The sequence below is a fragment of the Patiria miniata genome, unplaced genomic scaffold, assembly GCF_015706575.1.
Source record: "Patiria miniata isolate m_02_andy unplaced genomic scaffold, ASM1570657v1 HiC_scaffold_30, whole genome shotgun sequence".
NCBI classification, from domain to species: Eukaryota; Metazoa; Echinodermata; class Asteroidea; order Valvatida; family Asterinidae; genus Patiria; species Patiria miniata.
In genome coordinates this window covers 3,817,407-3,835,360 of record NW_024037070.1, presented here as the reverse complement: position 1 = coordinate 3,835,360, position 17,954 = coordinate 3,817,407, and the positions used below count along the sequence as shown (strand labels likewise).

Genomic DNA, 17,954 nt, shown 5'->3' with positions numbered 1-17,954 from the left:
TATTATAAGTTTTGTGTAGGTTAATAGTGATGTTTAAAGACAATACAAAAATCGAGGAAAGAGATTGAAGTGGAGGCTCTTGTATATCTATGCAAATTTGTTTAGATCCAATTATGGTAAAGTCTTCCCTAATTTGTTTTTGGTTTGTATTTTTAATTTTTTTTAATTTTTTTTTCCATACATGTTTTAACAATTCTATGCATTTCAATTTTCTGTTAAAACTAATTTTTCATTGGTAAATTTCACTGCTTGTGTGTATAAAGGCACAGTTGGAAAAATGAAACCCCGTATGCCACTGTTCCTTAAAACCTCATTACGCATAGCTTAGGCACAAACAATAGCTGCATTGTGGATTTTCACTTCAAGGACTGTTTAATGTTACTCTCCCAAACTGTTTTCGAGTTTCACCCCGAAAATAAATTTGCTTTCAAATCAGTCGGTTTAAATGTATATATTTCTTAGCAATACAAATGTTATTTCCTTTTGAACGAGAAATCAACAACAATAAACACCCACGTTTATTTGAATCATTTACTCAACGAATTTCGAGGTATTTTCGACCTGACGATAATTTAGGTGTATCTTTTTGTGCGCTTAATATGGACGCGAAAGTAACCAAAAACAAAAACATATTTCCGACGATTGAAAACGTCCCAAATAAATAATAATAAGAAAATGAAAAAATTAACTTTTTTTCAGTTCAAATAACACATACATTGAGAATTCGTTGGGAAACAAAGAGTACAGCGGCTACGGGTAGAGCAACTCAATACTATGTTTACTTGTCTTTTCATATTGTCATTTTACTGTCAGAAATATCGATGCATTGAATACGAAATATAACAAATGTGAGAGCATTGAATAAATCTTAATTTTAACATTTGTAAACAAATCCAACCATTGTTGCGAGTCTTACTTTTTTGCTTCTGATATTTTTATTGGTTGCTATGCGTCTTGGCTATTTCAGCATCAAAAGTTGCCAGAGTTTAGATGTTTTGCTGTCGTAATTATTCTTTACTTTGGCAATTCGTTATTGTTTTTGGAACCCAAGCCCCCAAAATTATATTTCATATTTAAAAAATATGTAGCACCAAAAATAATAATGACTGGAAAGCTAATTTCATAAGCTACTTTTGGGTGAAAAAAATTGCTGAAATTGGTCAATCAGTTAAAAAAAATATCACCATTTTAAACACAATGACCCTAAAACCTGTCTCGTCCAAAAAAAAATGCGATTTCAACAATCGTCGTCACAATTGTTTTCAAACATCACCAGCGATGAAATCTTAGTTTAAACGTTAATAATATGCCACAAAGACCTTTTGAAGGCCTGTCTTTTAAAAAAGTAGATTTTATAAATCATATTGCTTGCCTAACCAGGGTTGTTAATCAAAATATTGTGTGCTACAGTTGGTGACAGTTGTTGAAACAAGTATATATTCAACAGTTAGGATCATGACGCGGTATTTGTGAGCAAATGCATGCTGGTGTGCGCGTTCAGCGTTGCGCGTATTGCGTATTGTACCAAAGAGAGGGCGCTACAGCGTTGGGTTCAAACATTTCGTGAAAGGGTGGTTTGGAAGAGAGAAATACATTTTCCTCCAGTTTTGTATTGAAAAAAAAAAGTTCAAATAGGCCTATATCAAATGACAAGGATCTATATGTCAGTTATATACAACAAATATTGAGTGGCTTTAAATTGTGAAATGGGAGGAATATTATCGCTCGGTAAAATCTTGACTTTTCCAGTTCACCCGGCTTCACCTCGTGAAATGGAAAAGTCCAGATTTTACCTTGCGATAATATTCCTCCCATTCCACGCTGAGCCACTCAATATTTGTATAATGTACGGACAATTGTGTATTGCGCGCGCATGCCTCATTGAAAATAAAAGGGCAGTTACAGGCCACGTGTGAGGTTAGAGTCCGTATGCTATAAGGTAAACAACTTAAAGGTATAGTTCATCATAATTCGTAATTTGTGCATTTTGTTTGTTTGAAGCAACAAAAGTGCCCAAGATCTAAAGAAGGGTGCTGAACAACTAACCTGATGAAGTTTCAGCTCAGCTTTAGCTGTATATTTCGAGAAAAACAACATTCTATAGGATCTCGATTTCAAAAGTTGCTGAATCATGTTTTGAATTGGGCCTGGATTCTGCGTCCGAGACACATTCTCACACTGAGCCGAATGCAGCTACGCGATGTCGCGCACTGATCCGACGAATTATAGCAACCGGGCGCGCGTGTGCGTCGTGCTAATGCTTGCGCGCGCTTCGCCGAATAACAAAACGAACTACTAATTTGAATTTCCTACGGTGCTTCTTAAGAAGCACCGTTGAAAAGGCCTTCTTTTGTTGAATTCTTCAAAATGACAGCTTGCCAGAAAGAATAATTTCACAGGGAGTTTAGTCCCCTTTCTATCTTTCAACCATGTATGTTTTTCAACAATAACTACGCGAGTTACTTTTTAGATAGCTGCAAATGATGGACTCTGGCTTTAAAGACCAGATTTCACAGGCGTCCATATTTCATGTGACACCGGCGTACGGACTCTAACCTCACACGTGACCTGTAACGCCCTTTTATTTTCAATGATCGCGCAATACACAATTGTTTGTACATTCTAAAATAGAGACCACATTTTACACTGCACCAGCTCTCCCCACCACCCGTGTTGAAGGCATATGATCAGCTATCACACGCATTCGAACCGCCCTGAAATCTGCAAGGAACTTGTAGTCAGCTTGCTCTTCAATATTATGGTATATATCTTCTTTTGGCAAATTTCGGTTACAACTACAGACGGCCATTAATACTGATGTTTTATATTATAACGTACATGTATGTTTCTTATACCTATAATTCAGGACCTAGGCCTACATGTTTCCTGTTTTCAACTGCATATCGTGTGATCACGGACAGCTTTATAACTCGATCGACGGCCTGCGTTCTTATTCCATTATTTTGTGTTCGTTTATACGGCCTGGCTAGAAAGAATTTTGTACGTTGTTGGTCACAAACTGTGAAAACAACCACGCCTTGATACTGTAACATTATTAAGATGCCAGAGACACCTGCGCTCTGCAGTTAATTGCTATAACGAAAAATACACGGGCAGGGTTGGCGATTTTTTTGATTTTTAAAAAAAAAAATTGGATTTAATTTATTTAAATCAAATTTTTAAAATTTAAATCAGATTTTTTAGATTTTTTTTACTTTCAAAATATTGATATGTCTCAAAATGTGTCTAAATCTCCCCATCCACCCTTACACCCATCACTAAGGAATTTATTTCTTCTACATGTACATGTACATGTAGTCTACATCATTGCTTCAATGGTACATTAATACTGAATACACTTTAAAGGTGAATTGCTTGATTGATGCAGCTGAAATACGTTGTGTGCGGATATGAATGAAAACTTGATTTACGGTATACCTGTACATGGTATGCAAAAAAATATGACAGTTCTCCATGGGCATGTTGATTTCATAAAAATGCTTCCAATTTCAAAACCCGCAGCCCTGATCCTTGTGTAACTTAGTGTTTGATTGATGGTCCTTCAAACAAGGTGGAGAACAGAAATCAGGCCCTGCACCTTTATTAAAAGGTATTATGTCAATCTCAATCTAAATTTCTATGGAGAAACGTTTAAGAATAGCACTATAAATTGGGACTTTTAATACACCTTTTGATGGTTCATGTAAGCCTACACCAGCACAGTTAATTCACATTGTTACTGTAAACAGAACAAGGAATGATTAAAGCAAACTTGAGTGTGCTCTCCTAAAAATTAAAAACTTTGAAGAAAAACTTTTAAACTCAGGTATTGACTTATATTTTGCAATCAAAACAACGATTTTGTGTCATTATGCAAAACCTGAATTGAGTCGATGGTGATGAGGTAGGGATGTATGAATGTGTTAACAACATCTTACACTTTGTAATTAAGTGGAATCAGTTGATTTAAATGATTAAAATGACCCTCAATCAATTGATTTTGCCAAAAATAAGATTTTTACAAAAAAGCGATTTAAATCAGTGATTTTTATTTTAAAAAAATCATTTGATTTCAAACGCGATGAAGATCAGTGATTAAAATCAACGTGATTTAAATCAGCCAACCCCGCACACGGGTTTTAGCCTCAAATTCCATCTGTTGAATAATTTTGTATTATAGGAATTTGCAGTTCAGCCCGAATTTCGGTTCACTGCTCGCACGTAAATAAACGTAGGCCTGATAATAAACTTATGGAAGACGACCAGGTAGACGTCTGAAGAAACAGTGTGCGAAGCATAGACGGACCCCGAGTCATTTTGCTGGTGAATTCACGCATATTGTAACCAGTCCATACTTCATGCACACCCGGTCAGCCAGCATTATGCAAATAGAAATTATCTAGGGTCGACATTCTTTCATTGATTCCAACTTTTAACATGACTAATGACAAATATTGACATTCAAATCACTAGAACTTTAAGTTTTCGCTCTATTTCAGTCATGGCCTTCGGCGGTTGGTCTCGCGGTAAGATGTCCTATCAATCTCCTGTCTGTTCTGAAGATGGCAATGCGACTTATGAGAGGAGAAGTATCGAAGTGGAGAGAAAACGCCAGAGTTCAAGACACGCATGTGTTGCTGATTTTACCAACTATGTAACGCGTACAGATGACTTAGATCCAAACATTACCGGTGCTAGACCTAAAACACATCCCTGCATACCAAGGGAGAGTGATCGTCACGAGCAAACTATCAATAGGGGAAGTTACGAGCACCGACGTACATTAAGAGGTCGAGGTGATCCAACTCGAGGGAAAGAAGAGGCGTCGTTTCAGAAATCTGCCGAGCCAACTCGAAAGAGGCATTCGTACGGACAAACGTTTCAGTACCGTGGGGGATTCGGAAGATTTGATGCAGACAACAACAGAGGACGGTCAACACACTATAAGCTTGAGGCACGAGATGGAGCAGATAGAGAGAGTTACCAACCGTACCGTAGAGGTCCTCTCGTGCACCGCAGAAGCGAAACAGCACGTCTTGATGGAGTCTACCCGAGGACGAAGACCAAAAATGCACCTGATGATCAGTCTGAGACCACACATCAAATGCAAAGCATACCATTTGTCATGGATACAGAGAGACAAGAAGATAGGAACAAAAATGCACCAATCTGGTAAGTAGGATATCGCTAATCTCTAATCAAGTAGTTTCTAAAAAAAAAATCCAAAATAAAATTTTAAAAACATCTACGTTATATTATTTTGATCAATTTACCACGCAATGCTCTAATTCTCAGGACGTTTCAAGGTGTACCTTTTCTGGCAGACAGGACATGGACTTAGTAAATAAAAACAACTTTCACCAGCTCAATCTTGGATAGTCGGCCAACACTTATATTTACCTAGTCATATTCCGAAGCATTACAATTTAATACTGATTTCAGCTTGTTACACTTGTTGCATTTTATGTCCTACAGTGACACTTCAGCCACAAGCTCAGCTGATGGCAACATAGCTGAGTTGCAGCCAAAACTGGACACCACTGTACAAGGGAGTATCCACGAAGAGCCATACCAAGTCAAGCCTAAGACTAAGACGCTCCCATTCACTGAGAAGCAACTGCAGAAGTTCTTGGAAGGTAAACCCTCCGTTGTCCTCTCTGAACTTTCGGAAAGGAAAGATGAATGCATGGCGTTATTAAATCAAGACCAAATCAGTGACAGTACATTGCAATTAATACTACAGGTTCTATCAATCCTGTGCTCCTTAGATCCTGTGTCAGTGCACATTGAAGAATTAAACGTAGTACTAACAATGGTTGAGTCCTCGTTGTTTCTTAGTAAACACCTGACAAGGTTTTTGGTTTGGTTACCGATCGAGGAACCTAGTGAAATTGACGGCGAGAATGACAACGATGTCCATAGGCTGGGTATGGTTGTGAAATTACTTCGATTGTTCCTGCAGAACAAGCCGAGTAGCTACTCTGAAGTAGGCGGGGCTTTGATTCTTTTGGAGAAGGTTGTAACGTCAGAATGCCTTATGGTAGACCTCCAGCAATTGAAGATTAGCTACCACGCAGTGGAACAGGCTCAGCGAACAGCAAAGGAACGCGCCTCGGAGAAACCACCACCAAACAACTTCAGAGATATCCCAATCTTCCCCGAGAGCAGGGAGATTCGGCAGGTCACAAAACCGTTCCTGAGAAAGAACATAATCAAAGGCAGATACGAGAGCGTTGACCACTACCTTGATGTCCAGTTCCGATTGTTGAGGGAGGATTTTGTGGCGCCCTTGCGGGAAGGTGTAACCGAGTTCCTGTCAGATACCAGTAGCCGTCCTCAGAACATCCGCATCTACAACGATGTCTATATTCAGAATCGTAGAATGGGTATTGGTGGTTTGGTCCACACCTTGGGCTTTGACACGGAGCCTTTCGAAGGTTACGACTGGGAATCAAGTAAGCGTTTACTGTATGGTTCTCTCGTCTGTCTCACAAAAGATAAATTCCAGCACGTTATTTGTGCAACGGTGGAGAACAGAGACGTTACAGATTTAGCCTATGGTACAATTGAAGTTCGCTTCCTGAATGAGACTCGTAATCTGTCGGAAGGTCCGTACATAATGGCAGAGTCAGCAGCTTATTTTGAGCCATATCGCCACGTGCTGCATGGGCTACAGCAGATTAACGAGTACAATTTTTCTTTTAAGAAATATATCGTAGATGTAGCTTCCACTGTTGACCCACCAGCATACCTCTATTCTAGTCGTCCGTTTGTTAAGGGCCTAAGGGATGACGATTCTGTCACGTATGACCTTACTGTACTTGGTAAGAAATCAAGTAAGACGACTGAAATCCCGGTTTTGAAGATCGAGACCTGGCCAAGTGCAGAGGACTTGCATCTTGATGAGTCACAGAAAGCTGCTCTGCAAACAGCAATGGCGAAAGAGTTCGCAATTATTCAAGGCCCGCCCGGGACAGGAAAGACCTACATCGGCCTGAAGATCGTACAGCTTCTCCTTCACAACGCATCTCCTCGTCAAATGTATAGAGGGATACGAGTTCGAGGTGGTCCTCCGTCGCAATCGCCCATTTTAGTTGTGTGTTATACGAATCATGCTCTGGACCAATTTCTGGAAGGAATCCATCACTTTGGTGAATGCCGGATAATTCGCGTTGGAGGTCGAAGTCAGAGTGATGTGCTAAAAGACAGGAACCTTTCTAACGTAAGACGAAATAGAAGAAGGGATAAACGGGAAGTTGAAAAGGTCCAGGAACTACTGCGGGAGGGTGATGAAAATATTCGACGTATACTTCTCAAGATAGAACTGCCAACGAAGGTCCTACTGAACGTCAAGGCCTTGCAAGAATACATGACCAGTTCGGAACACAAAGCTCTTACACACCGACCAGGCAAGGCATCCGAAGAAGATCCACAAAAGCTTTTGGAGTGGCTTGGTGTCATTGAAGAGGGGAACGATCAAACCATTGAAGACCAGATCTTTCTTGAAAATTCAGCGTACGATCTGCAATGCATTAAACGCTGTGGTAATAAGCGTGATGTGGAACCGGTTGAGGAACTTAAAAAGCCTGATGTGATGACTGACGAGAAGGCTAACAGCGTCGATTGTGTCTGGTCTCTAAAGATCTTAGATCGCTGGCGTCTATACAGGTTATGGGTCAAGAGGTATTTGGAAGATCACAAAGTTGAACTTCAAAGGCAACGCCAGATTCATGATGACCTTTCCAAACAGTTACAAGCTTTAAGTTTGCAAAAAGGTGTTTTCCAAGACAAAGATCCAAGGATAGTAGAAATGCACCTGCAAGCGACAACTGAGGCAATTCAATTTCTGCTTCTAATAATTGAACTGCCTACCAAGGTCCTTTTGAACGTTTGGGCACTACAAAGGTACATGAGTCGTTCGGAATACGAAGCTCTTTTGATAGAACGCCAGCGAGGTCAGGAACCACGAGAAGATCCGCAGAAGCTTTTGAACTGGCTGGGCGTCATTGAAGTAAATGAGCATATCCAGGTGGAGGATGAGGGGCGACGGATTCAGATGGAGCGTCAAGTCGATGAGATGGACGAAGACATTACAACACAGAAGGAACGTCGACAATTCAACGAGCAGCCAACTTATCATGATGGTGCTGCATACGATCTAAGACACATCAAACGCTGTGGCAAAAATCGTGATGTGGAACCGATTGTGGAGCTTCAAAAGCCCGATGTGATGACTGATGAAGAGGCTAGCAGCGTTGAACGTGTCTGGTCTCTAAAGATCTTAGATCGCTGGCGTCTATACAGGTTATGGGTAAAGAGGTATTTGGAAGATCACAAAGTGGAACATCAAAGGCAACTCCAGATTCATGATGACCTTTCCAAGCAGTTACAAGCTTTAAGTTTGCAAAAAGGTGCTTTCCAAGGGAGAAGCCAAGGACGGAGGGGTTGGAAAGATCCAAGAGAAGTAGAAATGCACCTGCAAGCAACAACTGAGGCAATTCAATCTTTGGTTTTAAAAATTGAACTACCTACCAAGGTCCTCTTGAACGTTTGGGCACTACAAAGGTACATGAGTCGTTCGGAATACGGAGCTCTTTTGATACAACGCCAGCGAGGTCAGGAACCACGAGAAGATCCGCAGAAGCTTTTGAACTGGCTGGGCGTCATTGAAGTAAATGAGCATATCCAGGTGGAGGATGAGGGACGACAGATTCAGATGGAGCGTCAAGTCGATGAGATGGACAAAGACATTACAACACAGAAGGAACGTCGACAATTCAACGAGCAGCCAACTTATCATGATGGTGCTGCATACGATCTAAGACACATCAAACGCTGTGGCAAAAATCGTGATGTGGAACCGATTGTGGAGCTTCAAAAGCCCGATGTGATGACTGATGAAGAGGCTAGCAGCGTTGAACGTGTCTGGTCTCTAAAGATCTTAGATCGCTGGCGTTTATACAGGTTATGGGTCAAGAGGTATTTGGAAGATCACAAAGTGGAACATCAAAGGCAACTCCAGATTCATGATGACCTTTCAAAGCAGTTACAAGCTTTAAGTTTGCAAAAAGGTGCTTTCCAAGGGAGTAGCCGAGGACGGAGGGGTTGGAAAGATCCAAGAGAAGTAGAAATGCACCTGCACGCAACAACTGAGGCAATTCAATCTTTGGATCTAAAAATTGAGCTGCCTACCAAGGTCCTCTTGAACGTTTGGGCACTGCAAAGGTACATGAGTCGTTCGGAATACGGAGCTCTTTTGATACAACGCCAGCGAGGTCAGGAACCACGAGAAGATCCGCAGAAGCTTTTGAACTGGCTGGGCGTCATTGAGGTAAATGAGCATATCCAGGTGGAGGATGAGGGGCGACGGATTCAGATGGAGCGTCAAGTCGATGAGATGGACGAAGACATTACAACACAGGAAGAACGTCGACAAATCAACGAGCAGCCAACTTATCATGATGGTGCTGCATACGATCTAAGACACATCAAACGCTGTGGCAAAAATCGTGATGTGGAACCGATTGTGGAGCTCCAAAAGCCTGATGTGATGACTGACGAAGAGGCTAGCAGCGTTGAACGTGTCTGGTCTCTAAAGATCTTAGATCGCTGGCGTCTATACAGGTTATGGGTAAAGAGGTATTTGGAAGATCACAAAGTGGAACATCAAAGGCAACTCCAGATTCATGATGACCTTTCCAAGCAGTTACAAGCTTTAAGTTTGCAAAAAGGTGCTTTCCAAGGGAGAAGCCGAGGACGGAGGGGTTGGAAAGATCCAAGAGAAGTAGAAATGCACCTGCAAGCAACAACTAAGGTAATTCAATCTTTGGTTTTAAAAATTGAACTACCTACCAAGGTCCTTTTGAACGTTTGGGCACTACAAAGGTACATGAGTCGTTCGGAATACGAAGCTCTTTTGATACAACGCCAGCGAGGTCAGGAACCACGAGAAGATCCGCAGAAGCTTTTGAACTGGCTGGGCGTCATTGAAGTAAATGAGCATATCCAGGTGGAGGATGAGGGGCGACGGATTCAGATGGAGCGTCAAGTCGATGAGATGGACGAAGACATTACAATACAAGAAGAACGTCAACAATGCATTAAGCAACAGACTTATCATGAAAGTTCTGCATATGATCCAAGATGCATCAAACGCTGTGGCAGAAATCGTGATGTGGAACCGGTTGTGGAGCTTCAAAAGCCCGATGTGATGACTGACGAGGAGGCTAGCAGCGTTGAACGTGTCTGGTTTCTGAATATTCTGGATCGCTGGCGTTTGTACAGACTTTGGGTTAAAAGGTTTTTAGATGATCACAAGACAAAACTCCAAGAGCAACGTCAGGTGTATAGCGACCTTTCCGAAAAGTTGGATGCTATGAATAGAGACGAAAATCTCGAAATTCTCCAAGAGGCAAAGGTTATTGGCATGACGACCACGGGGGCAGCTAAATGTCGGGCTGTGTTGCAGCGTCTTTGTCCCAGTATCGTAGTAGTGGAGGAGGCTGCTGAAGTTCTTGAGGCTCACATCATCACTACCCTGACTGAAAAATGTCAGCATCTCATTCTGATCGGAGACCATCAGCAGCTGAAGCCAAACCCAACTGTCTACCGCCTGGCGAAGCAGTTCAACTTGGACACCTCTCTGTTCGAGAGAATGATCAACAATGGTATGCCTTGTCGATCGCTCAGTCACCAACACCGAATGAGGCCTGAAATCTCATATCTGATGAAGAAACACTTCTACAGGAATCTCTCTGACGATGAATCTGTTTTGAAAATGGACAACGTCAGGGGAGTGGCGCATAACATGTTCTTCATCGCTCATCAACACCTTGAAAGTAAAAGTGACGACAGCAAAACCAAATCGAATCAATACGAAGCAAAGTTTCTGGTTGGATTATGCAAATACTTATTACAACAGGGCTACGACCACTCTCAGATCACCATACTCACTGCTTACACAGGACAAAAGTTCTGCTTCATGCGTCTTATGGATAAGGCAACCTTTGAAGGAGTTAGAGTTTGTGTTGTAGACAATTTCCAAGGAGAAGAGAATGACATCATTCTTTTGTCTCTGGTACGAAGCAACAAGGAAGAATCCATCGGGTTTCTGCGCACTTCAAATCGTGTCTGCGTTGCGCTGTCAAGGGCCCGGATGGGATTTTACTGCATTGGCAACGGGAGCATCTTGAAGAAGGCAAAGCTGTGGGAGAACATCTTAGCTACTCTGGAGGCTGATAACCGGATTGGTACCTCATTGCCATTGGTCTGCCGAAATCATCCCAACAAAATCACACAGGTCACCTCGAAGAAGGATTTCGCGGAAAAAGTTCCTCTTGGGGGTTGTGATGTACCTTGCGAGTATCGGCTTCCTTGTGGTCATGCTTGTACTTTAATCTGTCATGGCTTTGATAACGACCATAAGGAATACAAGTGCAAAAAGCCATGCGTAAGAATATGTGACCGACATCATCCATGTCCGCTTGAATGCTACAAAGAGTGTAAATGTTTTGTGGAACTTACCAAAACGATGTCTGATTGCGGTCACGTGATCCAAGTTTCCTGTCATGAATATGATAGTATCACATGCCCTAAGCCGTGTCGAAGGTTGTGCCATGATAGTCAGCATCAGTGTCGAGAACTGTGTGGTGAAATCTGCCTGGAGAACTGTCCTGAAAAGTGCGAGCGAACTCTGCCATGTGGTCACTCATGTAGAAATGCTTGCGGTGATCTATGTACTGCGTATTGTAAAATTCGAGTCGACAGGACACTGACCAAGTGTGGCCACACTGTTCGCATGGATTGTGGTAAACAACCCGGCGAGTATAATTGCAAAGTGAGAGTTTGGAGAGATCTGCCAAACTGTAATCACCGGGCTGAAATGAATTGCCATAAAGATCCAGAGACTATACAGTGTCGGGGAAAATGCGAACGAGTGCTTGAATGCGGTCATCCATGTGAAAAGCTGTGTTGGGAATCATGTACTACGTTTTGCAGAGTAGAAGTGGAGAGAACTTTACCAAAGTGTGGCCATACCGTTAGCATGGACTGTGGCGCAAAACCAGATACGAGGAAGTTGGGTAAAATAATGTACGGACCTTCTACGGACGATCCGTACACGTGCAAGGAAAGATGTGAGAAGATGCTTGAGTGTGGGCATAGGTGTCCAAATGTCTGTGGTATACCTTGTATTAAGTTACCGTCACACTACCGTTATCTAAGATTTAGAATGAATGTCAAAGCATGCGACGAACCTGTGGAAAGGACCTACACATCTTGTGGCCACCGCGTGAGGGTTCCCTGCCACAAGGACATTTCGGATGTGCCGTGCTCAGATCGCTGCGAAAAGTTGTTGTCTTGCGGTCATCGCTGTCCAAGGAAATGCTATAAAAAATGCCCGCGTGAAACAATAGATGAAAAGACCATTTACACGAAAGCTCGTCAATCAATTGCGGCAGTGGGGGCATACCTTTTGTCAAGGTGTCAGGAGAGTTGCGAGAGGGAGCTGCCCTGCGGTCATAAATGTCCTAATAAATGTGGTGAACCCTGTCCACCTGTACAAGTCGAAGCAATAAAAATATACCTGTATAATGAGTGTCAAGAAGAGGTAAAAAAGAAGCTTCCGGGCTGTGATCACTACGTGAGTGTTCGCTGTTCCGTGGATGTCAGTTCGTTCATGTGCGAGGAGAAATGCGAGGAAGTGCTTCCATGCGGCCACCGCTGTCCAAGGAAATGCAGTGAAGTTTGCCCGAAGAGACAACGGGATGACGAAACCTTTCTCAAGGGTGTTCTTGGGCACCCGAGGGATGTCAGGGCGTACCTTTTGTCAGTGTGTCAGGAGAAGTGTCAAAGGGAACTGGCTTGCGGACACGACTGTCCAAATAAATGTGGTGAACCCTGTCCACCGGTAAAATCACAAAAAATACGGAAGTCGCCTAGGGGCATTAAGACCGAGTGTCAAGAAGAGGTGAAAAAGAAGCTTCCGGGCTGTGATCACCACGTGAGCGTTCGCTGTTCCGCGGATGTCAGTTCGTTCATCTGCACAGAGAAATGTGAGAAGGTGCTTCCGTGCGGTCACCCATGTCCAAATAAATGCATCGACCCATGCCCTGGGGATAGGACCTTTAAGTTGAGAGCCACGAGAGGTTCCAAAAAATACAGAAAACGTACAGGCCCACGAGAAAGATGCGAAGTTGTGGTCCAGAAAGCGATGCCATGCGGTCACAAGACTAAATCCATGCCTTGCTGGAAGGCAGAGTCTTCTGCTCATATACCGTGTAATTTTCCATGCGGTGCTGTACTTAAGTGTGGTCATAGGTGCACTGGTAATTGTGACAGCTGTAAGCAGGGCACACAACACCAACCGTGTCCTAAATCATGCAACAGGCAGCTCCTCTGTGGCCACAACTGCACTGGTTCATGTGGTGGCTGTTGCTCACCAGATTGTAGGAGATGCCGTGATGACTTGAGACAGCGTACCAGTCAAGATTTGACGTCATTTTCACCTTGTAAACACAATGTCACGCATCGATACCTGAAGACGAATGCATGTTTCCGACCTTGCAACCAAAAACTGAAATGCAAACATCCCTGCATTGGTGTGTGCGGTGAACCATGCCCTCCTTTTTGCAATGTCTGCGACAAAAAGAGTGTTCGAATCAATTTACCCAAAGGACAGTTTCATCTAAGGGATATGTACGTCTATCTCCCAGACTGTAAGCACCTGTGTCAGGTGCAGTCCCTGGATAGGACGGTTGCAGCTGTCAAGAACACCATTGATAAAGGCTGCTTTCAGATTCGTTACGTCCTGTGTCCGAAATGCAAGGAGCCAATTCGCCATTGTTCCCGTTATGATGGTGTTCTCCAGATCATAAGAGAGTCGATAAATACAGCCAGACAGATTTGCCGTCAACATAGCATAGCTTTGCAGAAGAATGATGGCGCTACGACACCCTTGTCATTTACCGCGGGCAAATGGATGAGATGTCGTCGAGGTCACGTTTTCCATCTAGAGGAAGGCAGCAGCAAAGTAGGGGGAGGCCAGGAACCAATTGCCTGCCCAGAGTGCTTAAAACAAAAGAGCAGTTAGACTTGTTGATTTGACTAGAATCTGAAACTGCGTCCTCAACGCAGTTATCAAACGCCAATCAAAGGTAGAATTGGCTTGAGATTAACTCCTTCACGTGAGGTAATGTGCAGGAACCGTGGCATTTGTGCGGGTTCAGTATGCTCTCCGTCATACCGGGAGAATACTCTTGCACAGAGAGTAATGCGCACGCAACATTTTCCTGCACTCGGGAGTAGCAAGAGTAACACGCTCGAACGCACCCCGAAAGAGTGGCGTGTGGCAGTCACGTGGTATACATACGCACGTGTGCGTGTAACAGGCGCAGAGTGCACCTGACCAATTTTCATTTTATTACAACACTGTATTACATTGTGTTTATTCACTGAATAATCAATCAATAAAACCAAATTGTGCTCGGGTGTTTTTTTGGCGCTAATAAGTGAAAATGGTGTATACAATATAATCAATATTATAGTGAAAGCGTAGCGTATTAGGCGTATGAGCCTAGTTTCTTTTTACCAGTACTTGTATCTGAAAAGATATTCACACTAAGTTTCGTTTAATTGAATATGCAGTAGCTCATTTGTTTTTAAACTAGATGAGATTTGTATGAGTATTAGATATTTAGAATCTAACTCCGGAGTGTAAATGTTACTTAATATTTACTTGCAAATTAAAACACAATAAATGCACTAAGTAACAATTGGGATTTTAACTGAAGCGTTAATATTTGAAAATCAAAAAACTGAACTAAGCTTATGTAAGTACGTCTGAACTTGTGTTGGCTGTATATTTGGTTTTACAGGAGAGTGTGCGTAGTCAGATGTGTAATAATTACAGTGCTAACAGTACTTTATATCGGTACGACAGTGAAAGGCAAAAGTAATATTAAAGGTGTTTTTCGTCCGAAGATAGCCAAAATGTACGTATATCCAGCAATGGACAAAGCCCTGAAATGATGGGCCTAATGTAAATATCAGACTGCACCCCAAATGATTCAAACAAGTAAATTATGACATGTACTGTCGGGAATCGGGTCCATGGACAATGAAAGGAGGTCATTTCTCGAGCAGCGTTTTTCGTATAAAGATATATCTGAGACTGTTAATTCAAGTCGATGATGTTGATTTGGAGAAATGGAATGTATTGTTATTGTTACTTCGTTTGAAGCTGGAACAATTATAATACGTGTTTTAATTTGATAAGAAACTTTGAAATTGATTGCTACACGGCGTTTGTATATAATTGTTGAGCATATTTCCAAAATTTAATTTGATGGTATTAAAATATTGATCTTTTACTTACATTCATTATATATTTACAGATTATAACAATTTATATTCTTGAGAAAACTGCTGTAGACAGGCATTATAACTGTGTATCCCTTTCTTGACCTAGTGAAATGTAGATTTCATGACATAAATAATAGATACAAATGATTTAAAATATACCTCATATATTTGGAACACAACATAAATTACACAATAGGTTTGAGTTATTGTATCCAGGAGATTATTTGCGTATTTTAATATCGTTTCAAGTTTATGTTTAATGTTCATTGTCAAGTGGGGCCTCATTGTGATCCCTGTTTACCTTCACATCACGCAACAGATTAATATCTGACACATGGGCGTCGCCAGGATTTTTCCAAGGGGGGGGGTGCCGAAGCAATTTTTTCCCCAAAATTCCTGAACTGTTTCATTATATTCTCAATTTGTCATTTTTCCGGAGGGGGGGGGGAAGTACCCCCCTTGCCCCCCCCCCCCCCCCCCCCCTTCGCGACGCCCATGATCTGACTTCATGTAGGTATTCAGTAACGAACTCCACATACCAAAGGTATTTAGTCTCAATGACTGTAAAATACTTTGCACTTATTGTTTGGGACCCCGACGTATATTATATGTACTATTTTATACACTATACTGTAATTCCATACACAGTTGGTGGTATCAGTAGATTTTTGGTGTTTTATATATCATTTAAAAGTACGTAGTTTGATTTGTATTTTCATTGTAAGCAAAATCTGCCCTTTTCGTAATAGTTAAAATAATGCATAGTATAATGGTTAAAATAATATTTTACATTGCGAACTATTCAACATATTTTGATCCTACAGAATTGCTTAGAATGCGTTTTTTTTTTCAGGCGTTTCAAGTTTGTGGTTAGTATTCAGTGTCAAAATGTAACGGATTAGAATGACCCATTTTAATGTTCAAATCACGCAACGATTAATATCGGATGTGTAATTATTCAGCGGACGAACTCCACATAGTTGTTTACAATCAACACTGTCTCTCAACGACAGTAAACAACTTACTGTACTTTTTGTTTGGGATTCAGACGTTTTTGGTAGAATGATAGATCATTATTTTATAGATACATCTAAAAATTAGTGGACATTCAATGTTGATATTGCAAATGGTTCTACGAGCTAATTAAGAAAAGTCTCTGAGTTTCGCAGGGAAGGCACACAAAATTAATGTAATGCAATGATTTACTTCAAATGTACGATGGGAACTTAAGTTGTTTTTAAAAGATATCCATTGAGCTTGACGTCATATTATAAGTTTTGTGTAGGTTAAAAGTGATGTTTAAAAACAATACAAAAATCGAGGAAAGAGATTGAAGTGGAGGCTCTTGTATATATCTATGCAAATTTGGTTAGATCCAATACATGGTAAAGTCTTCCCTAATTTGTTTTTGGTTTGTATTTTTAATTTTTTCTTAATTTTATTTTATTTTATACATGTTTTAACAATTCTATGCATTTCATTTTTTCTGTTAAAACTAATTTTTCATTGGTAAATTTCACGGCTTGTGTGTATAAAGGCACAGTTGGAAAAATGAAACCCCGTATGCCACTGTTCCTTAAAACCTCGTTCAGGCACAAACAATAGTTGCATTGTGGATTTTCACTTCAAGGACTGTTTAATGTTACTCTCCCGAACTGTTTTCGAGTTTCACCCCGAAAATAAAATTTGCTTTCAAATCAGTCGGCATAAATGTATATTTTCTTAGCAATACAAATGTTATTCCCTTCTGAACGAGAAATCGACAAAAAAAATACACCCACGATTATTTGAATCATTTACTCAACGAATTTTGAGGTATTTTAGACCTGACAATAATTTAGGTGTATCTTTTTGTGCGCTTAATATGGACGCGAAAGTAACCTAAAACAAAAACATATTTCCGACGATTGAAAACGTCCCAAATAAATGATAATAAGAAAATAACAAAAAATAACTTCTTTTCAGTTCAAATAACACATATATTGAGAATTCGTTGGGAAACAAAGAGTACAGCGGCTACGGGTAGAGCAACTCAATACTATGTTTACTTGTCTTTTCATATTGTCATTTTACTGTTAGAAATATCGATGCAATGAATACGAAATAAAACAAATGTGAGAGCATTGAATAAATCTTAATTTTAACGTTTGTAAACAAATCAAACCATAGTTGCGAGTCTTACTTTTTTGCTTCTGATATTTTTATTGGTTGCTATGCGTCTTGGCTATTTCAGCATCAAAAGTTGCCAGTGTTTAGATGTTTTGCTGTCGTAATTATTCTTTACTTTGGCAATTCGTTATTGTTTCACATGGCAGTAAGCCAATGAGCAGACCTCACAAACGTTTTCAACGAATAATTGTTTGGGTTCAAATTCTGAACAGAAAACCTATAAAACTGAACAGTGGCTTCCTGGAAGAACTTCACAGCAACGGCAACCTTAGCGTCCGGAAGAGCATGGACAAATGTAAATGATTCAAAGAAGTGTACTTTTCAATCAAATTGACCAAAAAGGGATGTCGAATACTCTTCATATATTTAAGAGGATTAGAGAGTTTCACAAAATGTTTCTTGAGAAAAATTCATCTCATGAACCC

The 17,954-nt window shown here is 41.0% G+C and overlaps 1 protein-coding gene across 1 annotated transcript; it reads left to right on the top strand.

Annotated features, from left to right (window-relative positions):
* Window positions 1–4,501: 4,501 nt before the first annotated feature.
* LOC119739079 (NFX1-type zinc finger-containing protein 1-like) lies at window positions 4,502–14,689 on the top strand. The gene is made up of 4 exons (XM_038213914.1): window positions 4,502–5,172; window positions 5,476–7,336; window positions 8,537–8,671; window positions 9,422–14,689. Exons 1-4 carry the CDS (start codon window positions 4,502–4,504, stop codon window positions 14,087–14,089), a joined length of 7,335 nt encoding a protein of 2,444 aa, XP_038069842.1. The 3' UTR covers window positions 14,090–14,689.
* Window positions 14,690–17,954: the final 3,265 nt, after the last annotated feature.

Bases quoted from the DNA above. Each gene is read 5' to 3' on its own strand.
- LOC119739079 (XM_038213914.1), top strand. From the start codon at position 4,502: ATGGCCTTCGGCGGTTGGTCTCGCGGTAAGATGTCCTATCAATCTCCT. The intron at 5,173-5,475 runs GTAAGTAGGATA...TATGTCCTACAG, and splicing joins AACAAAAATGCACCAATCTG to TGACACTTCAGCCACAAGCT. The intron at 7,337-8,536 runs GTCCTACTGAAC...CTACCTACCAAG, and splicing joins AGATAGAACTGCCAACGAAG to GTCCTCTTGAACGTTTGGGC.